Source organism: Cinclus cinclus, chromosome 11 (assembly GCF_963662255.1).
Source record: "Cinclus cinclus chromosome 11, bCinCin1.1, whole genome shotgun sequence".
Classification (NCBI taxonomy): Eukaryota; Metazoa; Chordata; class Aves; order Passeriformes; family Cinclidae; genus Cinclus; species Cinclus cinclus.
In genome coordinates this window covers 17,931,271-17,946,642 of record NC_085056.1, presented here as the reverse complement: position 1 = coordinate 17,946,642, position 15,372 = coordinate 17,931,271, and the positions used below count along the sequence as shown (strand labels likewise).

The following is a 15,372-nucleotide window of genomic DNA, read 5'->3' as shown; positions in this document are numbered from 1 at the left end:
CTCTGGTCTGGTACCAGAGAAAGACTCCTGCTTTCATCTCTGTTTAGAAATCATTTAGGTTTTAAACAGCATTATTACAGTAAATGTAGACAGCATTTTAACAGTAAACAAACTGCAGGGAATGTGTCACAGCCTGTGCTGCAGGAGCCATCTGAGCACAGCTCTCCTTTACTTGCACACGGGCTTGCAAATCTGTTTGAGTCATGAAAAGAATATTACCCCAAATGATAAATAAAAGCTTCAGAGGTATTCTTGCAGAAGTGTAGCAATGTATTTGAATAGTTTAAGCCATAATTTATACCAGCCAAGCCATTTCTAGCTGTTTTTCTGCTGTTTTATCAAACACTCTAAAATTCGTCAAAGCTATTGAAACATAAATTGTACTAAATTAAAAAAATAAAAAACACTAAAAACCAGAATACCAAAATTTAAAAAAAAATAAAAGTAGACAATAAAACACTAAACTGTAAGCAATAATATTTCCTTCAAAGTGCATGCAAAGCACATAAACAAAATAAAAACACCAATCAAAAAATGCATAATGGCATAAACAGTAATTTTAAAATATATAAGTAAAATATAAAATATTTTATAAATATGTATAAATATATATTTATAAAATATAAAATAAAATATTTATTATAAAATAAATATAAAATAAAAATAAATATAAAATAAATCAACTTCTACATAATCACATTAATTTATCATTCAAAAGTCCTTTGTTCCTGCACAGAAGGCAATGAATAAATTCAGCTTCATTAAAAACTCTCCAGTGAGTTTCTGATCAATACAACTTCTGAATGCTCAGCCATAACACAGCAGCTATCACAGCTGCTTCACCAGCAGAGGCTGGAGACTGGACCTGTGTCCTCAAATCAGTCAGCAGAGAGTTTTCAGCCAAAGCTTTGATAAGTGTCCCTGGAAACTGCAAGTATAACATGCTTCAAATATACTTCTATGTTTCTTTTTTGTTATTGCAAAATTTTGAATTTTCCAAAGGCAGTAAGTCTTTCAGCAAAGTAGGATGGCATTAGTAGTATTCAGACTGGCTGCAACTTAAACCAGTTCAGTTTTTCCTGAACTGTACTATATAGCACCTGTTTCAAACCATTTTCTTTTGCTAATGATGCACAAGTAGGGTACACAGGAATTTTATATTTTCACAGGCTGCTTCGAATCCATAACACATCTAATGCAAGATCCTTGTGGGTGTATAGGCACATCCCAAATAGATATTTGAGAACCAATTTCACCAAGTCCACTAGACTATTTAGGACCCAGATGAAACCATGTTGTTTATTTCTTTCCACAAGTGAGGAAATTAGTATGCAGAAGTATCTGCAAAAAAATTCAGTTTTGGTCTCCAGGGATGACTGCCACACATTCCCAGGAGCAGCACAGGGCACCACTCACTCCAGCCTGTTCCTAAGACAGGGGATGGGCTCTAAGCAGACATTATCTCATTCATACACACACTGCTGGGAGTGTGTGCCATTACCTTCAATGGACTTTGGATCAGGCTCAATACCAAACACAGCGGTGGCCATCCAGCCAGTAGCTAGAATAAAGGCAGAGAGATTATTTTTTACCAGCTCTTTCACCACCAGCACATGCAGGAGCTCAGATTTCTCACGAAAACTCCAGTGTTCAGAAAAATAAACCCAACCAAACATCCAAAACCAACCAAACCCAACCAGAACCAACCAAACATCTACATCCTCCATTTTCTTTACATTCAGCTGTCTCAAGCCTGTTGTAAAGATCTGATCACTTCTCAGTCAGCAATGAGAGAAGATTGGACTTCTCTTATTTTTGTAATCACAGCTACTGAGTAACTACTGAGTGAAAGGCTGTAGGGTGGAGCTCCATCTCCAGTGCCTGTAGCTCAGCCCTCAGGGTAATAATTCTGCCACTTTCCATCTGAAGAACAAAGTAATTCCAGGTATGCCATGCTGTGTCATCTCCCTGTCCCAAGCAAACATCTCTCCACAAGCCATTTTACTCAGGAACAGCCAGACCCAGCCAGCTGTGCCTCCAGGTCCTCTGAGTGAACAGTGTGGAGATCTTTTTCTCAGAAATAGGTTTTGATTAAAACTTACCTGTAGAAACATGACAAAAGTGGGCCTACACCTCAGGCAAGCTTCTTGTTTTACTGCCATCTCTCTTTTGAGCTTCACATTTGACAGTGCAACTTTGTCCTCCCTCTGCTAAAATTATGTGTTTGCTTTGAGTTATCTATCCTGCATTTCCGTTCCATGACTGTCATAAATAATCCATTCCCATTAAACCACATTCAACCCAATACCATCTATACCACACTCCATATTACAGCATAGAAACAAGGGCCAATTTTGCCTGAAATGTTTTTTTTCAGAGTCATTCTCCCCACTGAATGCTTTACACAATTCTCAGCCTATGTGATTTGTATGGGTGAAGATAAACATGACAGGGAAGAAGGGGCAGCCCCTGCAAAGGCCCTGCCTGTTGACAGCCATACAAAACAGCTTCACTTCAGGCAGCGCCATCAGCATCCTCATCATTTTCAGCAAACTGTTATTGCTGTTTTTAGGTCCTATTTATTCTTCAGTGTGGACCAGCTGAGTTTACTCAGCAAGCAGGATCTGCAGAGCTGTCCCAGTCATCAACATCACAAATAGCACAAAGCAATCACTGAAGAAAACTACTCTGAACCACAATGGAAAACATTAGAAATTGGGGGCCAAAAAAACAAAAACAGATTTACACAACAAAATAAAGAGAAAGAAAAAAAATTGCTGAGTTTACTGTAAAAAACTACAGTGCCAGCTGGGAAGGTACCCAGCTCTTACATTGGTCTGCTTTACCAAATTAACTGTGGTAGCTAATAATTGCTAATAATGCTTCTCAGAAAAAAAAGAAGTGAAGGATGGGACTGAGAGACATTTACTACCTCAGCTGAGGAACAGCCAGCAAGCAGAACTCCCTCCAGGTTCATGACACAGAGAGGCTCCCTCTGCTGTGCCAGATTTACCAGGCTGGAAGCAGGGAACTCACTGTTTGGGTGCAGACCCTTATAGAGCAACCCATGTAATACAGAAATTTCACTGTGTTATTTGGAAATATCATTTCAAATCCTCATTTGTGTAGCACATTGTATTTGTGCATGGATGTGAACGAGTGACTGTGTGTGTATCTGGGTACACATATACACGGCAAGAAAAACTTCACTTTCTTGCAATGACTGCTTCTCACTACAGAAATAATAATGCTTCAAATATTTTTAAACACTAACTTCATCCACTGCTGCCTTTTTAACTTTTTTTTTTCCTTTGCGCAGAATGAAAAACCAAAATCTCTCACACTTCATATTTGCACAATACCTTGTTGGGCACAATCACCTTAAGCCACAACTGGAGGCAGACAGCCAGCTGTGGACTCCAGCTGTGTGATCCATCACAGAGTACTGCAGCATTAATCTGCCCTGGCCCAGGTCAGAGAGCCAGCACCTGTGGTGATGAGCAACCCCCCAGTGACCAGCAGGGAAGTGGTAGCAGTCCCAAAAGTCCAGCTGCTGCCTATGGCTGAGGGCCCTGCCAAAACCCTTGGGAGGTACCTTCAGTGCAGGGGTTACAGTGTGCTGTGGTGACATGTCAGCCCAGGAGAAACAGAGCTCCTTTCATCCAGACACACAGTTAAATCAGAACATGCCTGCTGGTCATAATCCTCACTCTTCCACACATTCCTAAGCCATGCTTTGCTTTACAATGTTTCATCTAAAGGACAGGTTGTGCTGGGAACATGGGAAGAGGGATGAGGAGAGTCTGAGTGTTCTGTGTGCAGGACGAGGGTGCTCAGCCCTGACGTGATGTGCACGGCTGAGTGTGTGCCGTCTCCTCCAGCACAGCACCAGCACTGCTTTCTTGTGCTTTTCCTTGTCTTTCCAGGTTTCTGCTGCTGTGGAGCGCGGTGCTTATCATGTACCCAACTAGCCTGGCTGTCATTGCACTGACCTTCTCAAACTATGTCCTGCAGCCCGTCTTCCCTAACTGCATTCCCCCCTACAATGCCTCTAGGATCCTCTCCATGGTGTGTTTACGTAAGTATTTCCTTCTTGCACACGCACAGATCTTGTCCTGGTTTTAAAAGGGACCGCTTGAGGGGCCACTCCAGCCAGGCTGGGGTCAGGACCAAAACTCCAAAGGCCAGTGGGGAGTCCCAGGAGAATATCCCACTGTGACTGGTGTGGGATATTCTGTCCCTTTCCACTTGCCAGCAGCAAGCGCAGTGGCTTGGAGGGAGGCACAAAGGCACCAAATCCCTGTGGGTGCAGGGGAAGTGCTGGAAGTGAGCACGTGGCATGGGACAGTGCTGTGCTCCCTGTGGAATCACAGGCACCTGGCACAGGTCACCCACCCCCCCCTTGAGCCCTTCTCCTTCTTAGCCTTCTTTCACATTCACAAATGTGACAGTGCATGCAGCCAGCTCTGCATTAGCTACTTCTGGAGCTGGCAGAAGCAAACCTGAGCTCCAGGACTGAAGACTTTCCCTGTTCCTGTGAGGAGGCAATGAGCCTCGCACACTGAGCGCTACTCAGGCAGTTATTGGAGCTGGGGAGAGCCCCAGCTGGCAGCACCCAAGGGGCTGATGGCTGCCAGGGATGCCCCTGCAGCTGGGAATCTCCTTGGGAAAGGCAGTTCCTCCCTGCAGGAACATGCATGTGTTTTTCAACATTTTGACTGTATGTTCTGAAATAAACATGATTTCATTTCACTGAATTCAGTCTTTTGCTCTCCAGTCCTCCTGACCTGGGTGAACAGCTCCAGTGTGCGATGGGCAACGCGCATTCAGGATATATTCACAGCAGGAAAACTCTTAGCCCTGACCCTTATCATTATTGTGGGCTTCATGCAGATCTTTAAAGGTACTCTGTGAGACAGCTCTAATGGTGGTATGGTACTGCTGATAGACTTATCATTCCCCCTTACTGCAGTGTTTCCTCCTTACAAACTGACCTGAAGGTGTGCTGGGTTTTGCCAAGCTGTGGAATTGCATACTGACACAGCTGTGGAAAGTATGACACAAGGAAGAAATCAGCTGTATCCCCTTAAAAAAGTCCCTTTCCAGCCCACCTTGTAGGATTTGATAGAATAAAGAAGAGGAGCTCACAGTGTTTTGGAATAGTTACTTAAAATTTTTTATCTGTTGTGCATTCCTTGAATTTTAAGTGCTCTGGATGTAAAATGAATAAGCAATGCTTTGCCTAGGGCAGGAAAATATCTGCTCCATTTCAGGCACTAGTCCAATTTTCTACAAGAAGTCACTTATAAGATTAAACATAGGTGTAAAATGTCTCACTGATTCACCAGTTATTGGAAAGCTGAAAGCACAAAATGCTCACAATATTTTTATTACATATGTGATGACTCATATGAAGGATGGAGAAATATGACATTTACAGAGAACAGAAATCTTGTTTTCTCAGTGGTGCTAGTCCTACAGTCTTGACAAATCTTTCAGGCCCATAGCCATTTTATTTTCAAGGGGTACTACTAAACAACACCAAGCCCTTGTAAAAGAAAATTGCATTAAGAGCAGGTAGGAATTTACACTGCCAAGGATCCCCCTCAGTGCAGGTGGACAAAGGGTGTCATGAGAGGTGCTGAAGGTGCCTGCAGAGCATGAGCTGCCTCGCCAGGACACTGTCCTGCAGAAAGCACTGTTCAGCCCCTGGTGGCACGAACAGCATCAAGTCTCAGTTCTAATAAAGAATAAAGAATGAAAAGTGAAAGCTCACCTATTTTAAAGTGTGTGAGCTAGGTAGGTGTAACATCTGGCTTGCGCTCTCTATGCAGGAAACTACAAAGAGTTGACACCAAGCAACGCGTTTAAATTTTGGATGACTCCATCCGTGGGGCATTTAGCATTAGCTTTTCTTCAAGGGTCCTTTGCTTTCAGTGGCTGGAACTTCTTGAACTATGTAACAGAAGAGCTGGTCGATCCCCGCAGGCAAGTATCCATTTCCATGATGCTCTTCTTGAGGGGCTGAGACACTGGAGCTGTCTGGTAGTATTGCTCATTTCATAAGAATGAATGTCATTCCATGTCTGTGGGACTGGTCTTTCTAAAGGAGAGGGAGTTTTGTTTAGAACAGATAGCAGACAGGTTACAGAAACACTGAAATTAAAAAATATTGCACAAGCTATTAACTGAGTCAAAGCAGCCTACAGGTAAGGCAGTATCTTTATGTCACTGTTCAATCATATTCAATCTTCCACAGCAGAAAATTAACCAGAGATGAGATACTGCACAAGTATCTACAGGAAGAATCTTCTTTGTCATAAAAAAAGTCGAATTGTATTGGAAGCTGCTTTGCTTTTTCACCCAAAGGCCTCCCACGGACACCTGAAAGAGAAGATCAGTTGTGCAGTGAAAGAGGCACTCTCTGCCCCAGCACAGCTGTGGGCACCAGCCTGCCAAGGCAACTTACACTGGGTCACTGCTGATCCTGGGTATGGGAAGGGCTTGGAAAGGATTTATCACAAGAAGAGTGAGAAGGCTGGAGGGAGAGGGAATTTTAGTTTAGCAAAGCTCAAATGTTTCAACATTTCTGAGTTAATAAAGTGGAATGACAAATGTCAAGAGCAGCTCTGGGAGCATTAGTTAACTTCTGGGCATCCAATGCACACAGCAATTAAACAAGAAGAAATGTAAGCTGTTACAGCTTGGAAGGGAATGACTTAAAGCTAGAGCCTTATGAGTGTCTCTGCATGCCAGTGAGTGACAAAGTGTATGTCCAGAGATCTTGGTGGGAATAAAGAAAGTGTGGTAATGTGTTTCCTTATCAAACAACAATATTTTAATGCACCACCACAATTTCAAAGCTAAATAATAATTTTTTTATTACTTAAATAAGGTAAATATGGCCTTAGTTGAGAAATAAAGAGAGAATGGAGCAAATAGCTGGGTTTTTGTTTTTTTGTTTTTTTAAATTATTGTTGCAGCCCTAGTGGAGAAATTAAAGTATTAAAAAAAATTGAATAACCAAAATCAATTCCTATTTTTACTAAATCTATTCAAATTCACAAGGTTAAACATGCTTTCTAAAACCCTTTTTTTCCCAAATCTGACACACAGAGAAAAATGCATTATGTTAGATACAGAACACTTCAGGTGTCCACCTCTATGAAGGTCTCTGGGTTGGAGATCAAATACATCTGTACTCCAGTGAGTTGCCAGGGTATTGTGTGCCCAGACCAGGTTTATGGTCCACAATGGGCCAGGGCAGCAGCTGGACAACAGGATCCCCTTCTTTTTCAGAGCAGGCAAAGGTAGAGCAAAGCAACACATTTTATTCCACCACGGTGCCTGTACCCAGGGCTTTTGGAAAATGGATGTTTTATTTTTCAGTAACAGTCTGTCCCCATCCCAAGCGAGAGCCCAAAGGCAGCTCGTGGTGTCTGTGCCGGGAAGCTCCCTGCAGACAGAACAATTTCAGAGCACTTTTAGCCTTCTCTAACGTGCAGTGGGTCAGGGAGCTGATGGAAGCACTGCTTCCCTCCAGGGAAAAGCCAATGACCCCACCCAGCTGAGTGCCCCTCCCGGGCCATACACAGTTTGTTGTGGTCTCACTGTGCATGACTGTAATTTCTTATCTACCCTCCTAATTCTTTTATTAGGAACCTACCTCGTGCCATATTCATATCCATCCCATTGGTGACATTTGTGTATACGTTCACCAACATTGCATATTTCACTGCCATGTCACCCCAAGAGCTCTTGTCCTCCAACGCTGTGGCGGTAGTAAGTAAACCATTCCCTGGATGTATAAAATACACTTTGATTTCAGTACTGTGCTTTGCAGTGTATTTCAGTTTCTCTGCCTTCTGTTGCTTTAGACATTTGGTGAAAAGTTACTGGGCTATTTTTCCTGGGTTATGCCAGTCTCAGTGGCCCTATCTACATTTGGAGGAATAAATGGATACCTTTTTACCTCATCAAGGTTAGATGGAGTACAATTTTATGAACATTATCTAATTTGGGGAGGGGCTGTTTTAATTGCATTTGCTAGAGAAATGCTAGCTAGACATTTTGGATGTTGTAGAGCATGACTTTGTTGTTGGGTGTGTTGGATACAATCACTTATGAATTATTCTTTTTCGAATCAACAAATGTAATATTGAATCATGAAATTTCTGGCATATTAATCCTCATGAGTTACTGAAAGTGTTTGTAGATGTGGTATAATTCACAGTAGGAGCCAAACACAGCTTTAGCATGGAACCAAAGTCATTTTATATCAATAAAGTTCCAGTAGCTCATAGCTAAACTGTGCTTTGCTCAAAGAGGAGTTTAAGGGCCTGGTGCTGTACTCAGTTACAGACATTTTCATGCCCGTGCTGGAAAATCACTTTTCAAGCAAGATGCTTTGCATGCATACTGCTGATAGTTGGGCCAGGACCTGTAAAGTCTGTAAGATTGTAATCAATAAAGTCTGTTTATAATAACTGACCTGTCTGGATTTAATTTAGAAGGTACAAAGTTTTGTGAGGAAACAGCCGAAGTACCTTGGGGAAGTTATTTATCCCAGCCCTTTTTGCATGCGTATGATGAAATGCAACAAATCAGAGTGCATATGTAACAGGCTATACACTTAAAAGTGAAATGCTACAGCATGTTAAACCTTCTCCAAACCCCTTTTGACACTGTAAATCTTCAGAGTGTTCTCCCTCACTGGGCAAAGAGGCAATGCTGCCCAGCAGATAGTCCTGGAGGTATTTTGGCATCTCAGAGCAGGTCTTTCCCCAGGTGACATGAGCTGTTAAAGGCTGGAGGGTTTAGTTCATTTTAGTTTAAATACCTTTCCCCAGGGGACACAGTCTCTAGTTGTCTCTGCAGTTGCAGCCACAGCTCGCTTCCATGAGAAGACCAAAGCAGGTGGTTGAGATAAGAGGTGTGATATGACTAGGGACTGGAGAGGCTGTTGCATACCCAGTGCATTCATCATTACTCCTCTTATTTCAGGTTATGTTTCTCTGGTGCTCGAGAAGGCCATTTGCCAAGTTTGCTGGCCATGATCCACGTCAAGCACTGCACGCCCATTCCTGCCCTTCTCATCTGCGTAAGTTACTGTCCCTACTCTGTCACCTGCTTGTAGAAACACTAAATCACTGGAAAAATGAGCTGGAAAAACCCCTGAGAGGTGGTTTTACCCCAGAAGAGGAGAAGTGGGTCGCCCTGAATTGCAGCTGGTAGGTGCCAGCTGTGAAGCTCCAACTGCCCCCGAGAGAAGCAGCCTTCAGCCTTGGAAATAATTCCTCCTTCTCCCAACCCCCTGGGCACCTGAAGGGTTTTCCTCATAACCTGACTTGCAGTGTAAGCTTGGCTCTTGTCTTGATTCTTGTCCTGCAGCAAGAGACAGGGACTGGCTTTTGAAACAGGGATACTTCATTTAAGAAAACACAAGATCCTTGGACCAATTTTGCCTGCTTCCCACAAACATTTGGAAATCTCCATGGTCACTGCTAATCCCACTCAGGCAAGGCTGCTTTAGGTCTGGCCACAAGAGATATGGTGGGTCCCAAGGAAAGGAAAAAGTGCTCCTGAAATTACTTTCAACAACCAAGACACCTTGTGAGGGGTAGTCGGGCAGTTCTCTGAGGGCCACAGTTATTTCTTTCCACAGAAATCCCTTCTTTCCAAAAAAATAAGTAGGGACAATGATTACAATGGCCCTGAGTAGTGGCTCTGCTGGATGGTACATCAGGCACACAAGAGGTCACCTGCAAGGACCAGACACTGACCAGATGCTGGCAGTGCTGGGGGCTGCTCCAGCTGCTCCCATGGGAAAAAGATTCCCCTCACTTTTCAGACAGGATAAATTTCCACAAGACTAATGACTTAGGGAAGTCTTTATTTGAAACAGAGCTTCATATGCTTTTACCAACAGTGAAACTAGAATGTGTGATGGCTTTTACAGTGGCATAGAAGATGATAAAGAGGAAAATTATTCAGACTGCTGCTGTCCATGGCCACAGGGCCCAAGCAAAGGAATTCCCCAAAGGGCATTTGCTTGAAACCTTGGCTGCATCAATGGCTGCCAACTGCAGATTTGCCTCCTGCTCATTCTGCTTTTATGACAAAATATGTATTTTGCTGAAGTTTTACAGCATTCCTGTGGTGGGGCTTAGTGCCCCATCCAAAACATCCTGTGTATTGCCCATTGAAGGTTTGGGGTAAACTGCCCTGGGCAGCCATCATGGCATCTTGTGTCCTACAGGGGCCCATGAGGCAGAATTGTCCTTAAAAATACCTCAGCTGAGTGTCAGAGGCTGTTTCTCTGTGAAACAGCCCCACCAAGAGTGAGCTGCCTGTCGAGCTGAGTGAGCCATGCCACACCATCCCCCTTGAATCACAGTGCAAATCACAGAACCAGCATGGCATATGAATTCATCATTTGAAGGTGTTTTAATGCAGCTCAGTGCACATCCGATGCTGCTAGGAAATATTTGTTTCTTAACAAATAGAAAGATAATAATAGTATAGTACATAATACTTTAGGCAAACCTAATTGATGCATCAGGTTCCTTGTCTGTTCCATTGAATCACGCCTGCGTGGAGAGAAGTTTGTTTGTACATGAAGAATGGCTATTTCAACACTACCATCAAGACCTTTATTGTTACTGATTTACTCCTTTACTTCCAAAAAAATCAAGGGGCCAAGCTATATGTCAAATTTGGACTGCAGTTTTTTTTGCAAGATGATGGGGAGTAGCTGCAACCCCTGCCAGCCATGTGGCCATGGCCAGAGCATCCTGAGGGCAGCACCCCCTCTTCAGCCACGAGCCACTGGGGACGACACCAGCACAGTGAGCAGATCTGACACATCTGACTCCACACTTGCCACTCCAAGGATGTCACTGCAAAGCCCCCAGTGGCAGCAGAGCTGTACACACAGAGGGTACAGTGCACGCTTCAGGGCAGAGCAGAGACCGTGTTACATGGCAGCCATTGGAGACGGTGGCCAATTCTAAATCCATTTTGTGGTGAGACAGTTCAAAGTGTTGAAATCCCCCTGCCAAGCCTGCAAGGCTTTGAACAGGGGAACAGAGGGACCAACAGGGCGTTTGGTAGTGGTGGTGCTTAATTCCTGGTGCTGGAGGTGCAGAAACCTTCCCTTCTGGGAGAAATTTACTCTTGAAACAGCTAATTAAGAACAAAGGGACATAAGCACAAAGAGAGCCTGGAACAACACAAACTAAATCTTGAGCACTCTCTGGAGGGATTAGGATATTTAGTTTCCCTCAGGCTCTGGGCTCCAGCAGTGTTCACTAGAATGATATTTTGTGCAGGTGAGTGCTCAGTACCTGTGGCACCAAGAGTGGGGTTTGGGGCTCCAGGAGCAGTGCCCTGGCCCCCAGGTCAGCTCTGCTGGGGCTATGGTATTGATGCCTTTTTGCTGGTCCTAAAATCACAAGCTAGACACAATTAGGTGATAAAAAGGGATTACCTTTATAAGGATCCTTATGTGCACAACTCGCCAGGTGGAAAGCGATGAAGATGCACACGTAACCTGAAGTGCATACAATTTTTATATGTTTAGCAAATTAACATCACTGACAAGAATCCCCAATTAGAGGCATAAATGATGAGGTAATTGCCCCTCAGTTCAACTCTTTCTGAATCCCCCCTCGCCCCCACCACTTAGGAACTGAACTTTGTTAATGAAAATGTGTCTCAGAAAGCTGGTTTCAATCTTTGCTTCTCAGATAATCTTAACTTAGACCCCCAGCTTGGAGCCACTGGGAAATTTATTTTGTTTTTTTGTCTAATAGTGTAGGTAAAAAGCTAGATATGAATACTATAACAGGCTACAGTACTACAAATGTATGTGTACAGAATATAGAGAGAATATAAAAGCAAAAAAGGTGAAAATCAATTCAGTATCAGTATGATACAGATATAGAGTTCAAAAAAGCAAGCAAAAAGCATGGACATTTCCACCATCCATCTGCCAGTTTCCAAACGTTAGTACTGCTCATAAGATTGATGATGCTAATCAGCTGTGACATAGGCCAGCAGGAGAAAGGGCAAACCTTTAATTCTTTATAATATACAGAGCACCTGCAACAACATAGTGCTTGAAACACAACATGTTAAGTCTAAGAAACTCTTTCACCTGGCATCCTCACCATGAGGTTCAATAGCTTTTAAAACATGTAACAGAAAAAGGTGGAGTGGGAGCTTTGCCAACCATCCCAGCCCTACCTGCCTGGTCATGGGCAGCAGAGACACCTGTGTCAGCACCCCAGGGTATTTATAAACAGACCCTCTAGTCTCTGCCTTCAGCATGTCCCAAATCACCCTAAATACCCATTTAGCCCAACCCTAGTAGCACAGCTCAGGGATAAGGAACAGAGCCACAGGAAGCAGCACATGCCCAGCAGGTGCCATAAACAAAAGGATTTTTAATGCTTTTATGGGATTTTTGCTTGGTTTTGTTGTTTTTAAGCTACCTTTTCTAGTAATGGCTGAAGAAGGCTGTGCTCCTCTCTTTGCAGTGCCTGGCCACACTTATCATCATGCTTGTTGGAGACACATACACACTAATCAACTACGTATCATTTATTAACTACCTCTGCTATGGAGTGACAATTATGGGCCTGATTGTTTTACGCTGGAAGAAACCCAAAATCTTCAGACCAATCAAGGTGACACTGTTAAAGCTGAATTTCTCGGTTGCAATAGTGATTTGCAAAGGGTGGGATGGGAAACACCTCCCAAACCGTGCCCCAGAGTGCCATTAGTGGAAAAGAAGGATACACAGGCAGATCTCATGTGAACTTGTTGGGATGGGCAGAGAGGACAAGAGCAGCAGAGGGAAGGGGGACACAACCTGGGGGGGTCTGAAGCCTGCAGTTCCTGCAGCCCACCACAACCAGCCAGCCATTGCTGTTGCTCTGCACAGTCCTGCTCTGCTCTGCTCTCTCCTGGTAGGTGAACCTCCTCATCCCCATCACTTACCTGGCGTTTTGGGCATTTCTGCTGGTCTTCAGCTTATACTCTGAGCCGGTCGTCTGTGGGGTTGGACTAATTATCATTTTAACCGGAGTGCCAGTGTTTTTCCTGGGAGTCTACTGGAGAAATAAACCAAAGTGTGTAAATAGGCTAATAGGTAAGCCAGCACTATGTGCCTCCCTGCCCTCCCTGCTCAAAGTCTGATGCACTGGCACCAGAAGAGCCAGGAAATTGCCTGTATGAGGCTGGCCACCACTCTCAGTCGTGGGCAGCTGCTGGGCACCAAGTGGCCAGGCTGTGCTTTTCTTTGGGGGATGTTTTGCTCACTCCAGGCTACTTTTGCCTCCTCTCATGTCTCTGTGCCCACCCCCTTGGCTTGCTCACAGCAGCCTGTGCTGTGGCAAATACACCAGGGTGTCACTTCACACACAGGGAGACTAAATGAGCAATCACAAAGGGACTGAGGAGTTTGTCTCACCTGTGCCCTGCCTTCTTCACTGCGCACCAAGCCCTGTGTGACATGATGAGCTATCTCATAAAGTTTCTTATAAAGCCTTACATTATCCCTCATATAAAATTAAAATTTCCAGTAGTCTTTTATGTTTTGGTTGAGTTTGATTTTTAATCACTTTGCTGCAAGATGAGGACTTTCAAACAAGCTGATGGAGGGTTTCCATCAGCTGCAGTTGGCTCTGCTGCCAGCCACTCCCCAAGGCCAGTGGTCACTGCAGCCAGGCTGACACAGTGCCAGGAGGGCTGGCAGCCATTCCATGCCATTCCATTCCATTCCAATCCCATCAGCCTGCCCTGGGCAGCACTGGCAGCTCTTTGAGGGGCTGGGGAAAGGTAGCCCTAAAGCTGTCCCATGTAAATTTGCCCCTGCTTCAGGAGCACTCTTTGCTCACTGAGCTGGAGTGGGAAGGGTTGGAGGGGGCAGTCAGTGGCAGCAGGGCTGTGCATCCTCCCGGGGTGGCATTGCTCCAGCATCACATACTTGTTCAGAGGAGCAGCCCCATTAACCACCCATTAACCACTGGTCATTTGCTCCTTGCAGAGTCCATGACGTGCTGGGGGCAGAAGCTGTGTTTTGTGGTGTACCCTCAGTGTGGAAGTGCTGAGGAGGAAGCATCCTCAGCCCACTCCTGGAGGCTGGGGAGAGAGACAGCAGTGAGGAAATAACAACAGCGTGGCCTTTGGGGCTGAAGTGGCTTCTTGTTTACATGCTGATTTTTGAAAAAAAAAGTTTTTCTGGAAAAAAAAATTGTTTTAGAGCACCAATAGTGAAGCCCATAAAATGAGCTACATCCTTTATGGCCTCTGTAGATTTTAGTTATTCCCTAAGGAAAAAAAAAATAAAAAAAAAGAAAGAAAAGAAATAAAATGTAAAATAAGGCACTGGTTGGGGTTTTTTCTGGCAGCAGTCTTGCTCAGCAGGGGAAAGCAGCACAGACACAGCTCTGGAATACTGATTTTAGTCACCATGAGGGTCCACCAGAGAATACAAACTTAGGCACTTCAGAACTAGGGCAGCTTCCAACACAAAATCAAAGTACAGAAATTGAGAGAGAGCAAGGAGACCTCTCGCTGTCCCTGGGTGGGGTGAGTGCCCACACCACAGGAGGCACTGAAGTAACAACCCCAAGGATCACCCCTTCCCACGGCTGGAGGAGCTCAGCATCTCCAGCACAGCTGGGCAGGGTCACTGCGTGGAGCACGGGGTCAAAGCTGCAGCACCAACAACCACCTGGACCATCCCAGCAGCACTTTGTGACAACAAAAAAGAGAAGTAGTGATCTAGATCTCGAGTATGTCAGGTTTGAAGCGGTGCTGTCAAGGTGGAGGGGGTGTCCTGCACCTCCCAGAACCCCTGCAGGAAGCTCAGCACCACCCAGGAGCCAGCTGGGCAGGATGAACACCTGGAGAGGAGCAAAGCCTCAGCCCTGGAACCCAAAGGAAACGCGGGAAGGACTCTGATGTTCCTCCTGTCGTGTCAGGTGCTGTCACACTGCTTCAGACACCACTTCCCCATTTCAGCCGTGCTAACAAGCCTCAGCCCTTCACACATCCGATGCTCCTTAGAAAGTGCTTTGTGTATTTGATATATGCAATATACTAGGAAAAAAAATCTCATTCGTGCACTTAATTAATATAAAGAGTTTTGCTGTTGCAGCAATATGGCCACTTTCACACCAGGGAAGCTTCTGAAAATGCAAAATGTGAGAACAGCTCTGAGCTACTATTCTTTTGCAGTATTTGAAAACAAAACCTATCACATTCAGCAGCCTTGGTAACAGCCATCTGAATGTAATTTTAAAAGTATCTTTCCATGGCCCTGGCACAAAAATTATGGATTCATTATCTCTTAGTTAATTATTC

General features: G+C 44.4%; 1 protein-coding gene across 1 annotated transcript in view; it reads left to right on the top strand.

The window, feature by feature from the left end:
* SLC7A10 (solute carrier family 7 member 10) overlaps nt 1-14,726 on the top strand; it is a 39,955-nt gene extending 25,229 nt beyond the window's left edge. The window contains exons 3-11 of the mRNA XM_062499702.1: nt 3,927-4,078; nt 4,778-4,903; nt 5,835-5,988; nt 7,659-7,782; nt 7,878-7,981; nt 9,004-9,100; nt 12,540-12,689; nt 12,976-13,153; nt 14,051-14,726. Of these exons, the coding sequence (XP_062355686.1) occupies nt 3,927-4,078; nt 4,778-4,903; nt 5,835-5,988; nt 7,659-7,782; nt 7,878-7,981; nt 9,004-9,100; nt 12,540-12,689; nt 12,976-13,153; nt 14,051-14,175 (1,210 nt within the window). The 3' untranslated portion in view covers nt 14,176-14,726. The remainder of the gene's footprint in view (nt 1-3,926; nt 4,079-4,777; nt 4,904-5,834; nt 5,989-7,658; nt 7,783-7,877; nt 7,982-9,003; nt 9,101-12,539; nt 12,690-12,975; nt 13,154-14,050) is intronic.
* The last annotated feature ends 646 nt before the right edge of the window (nt 14,727-15,372 follow it).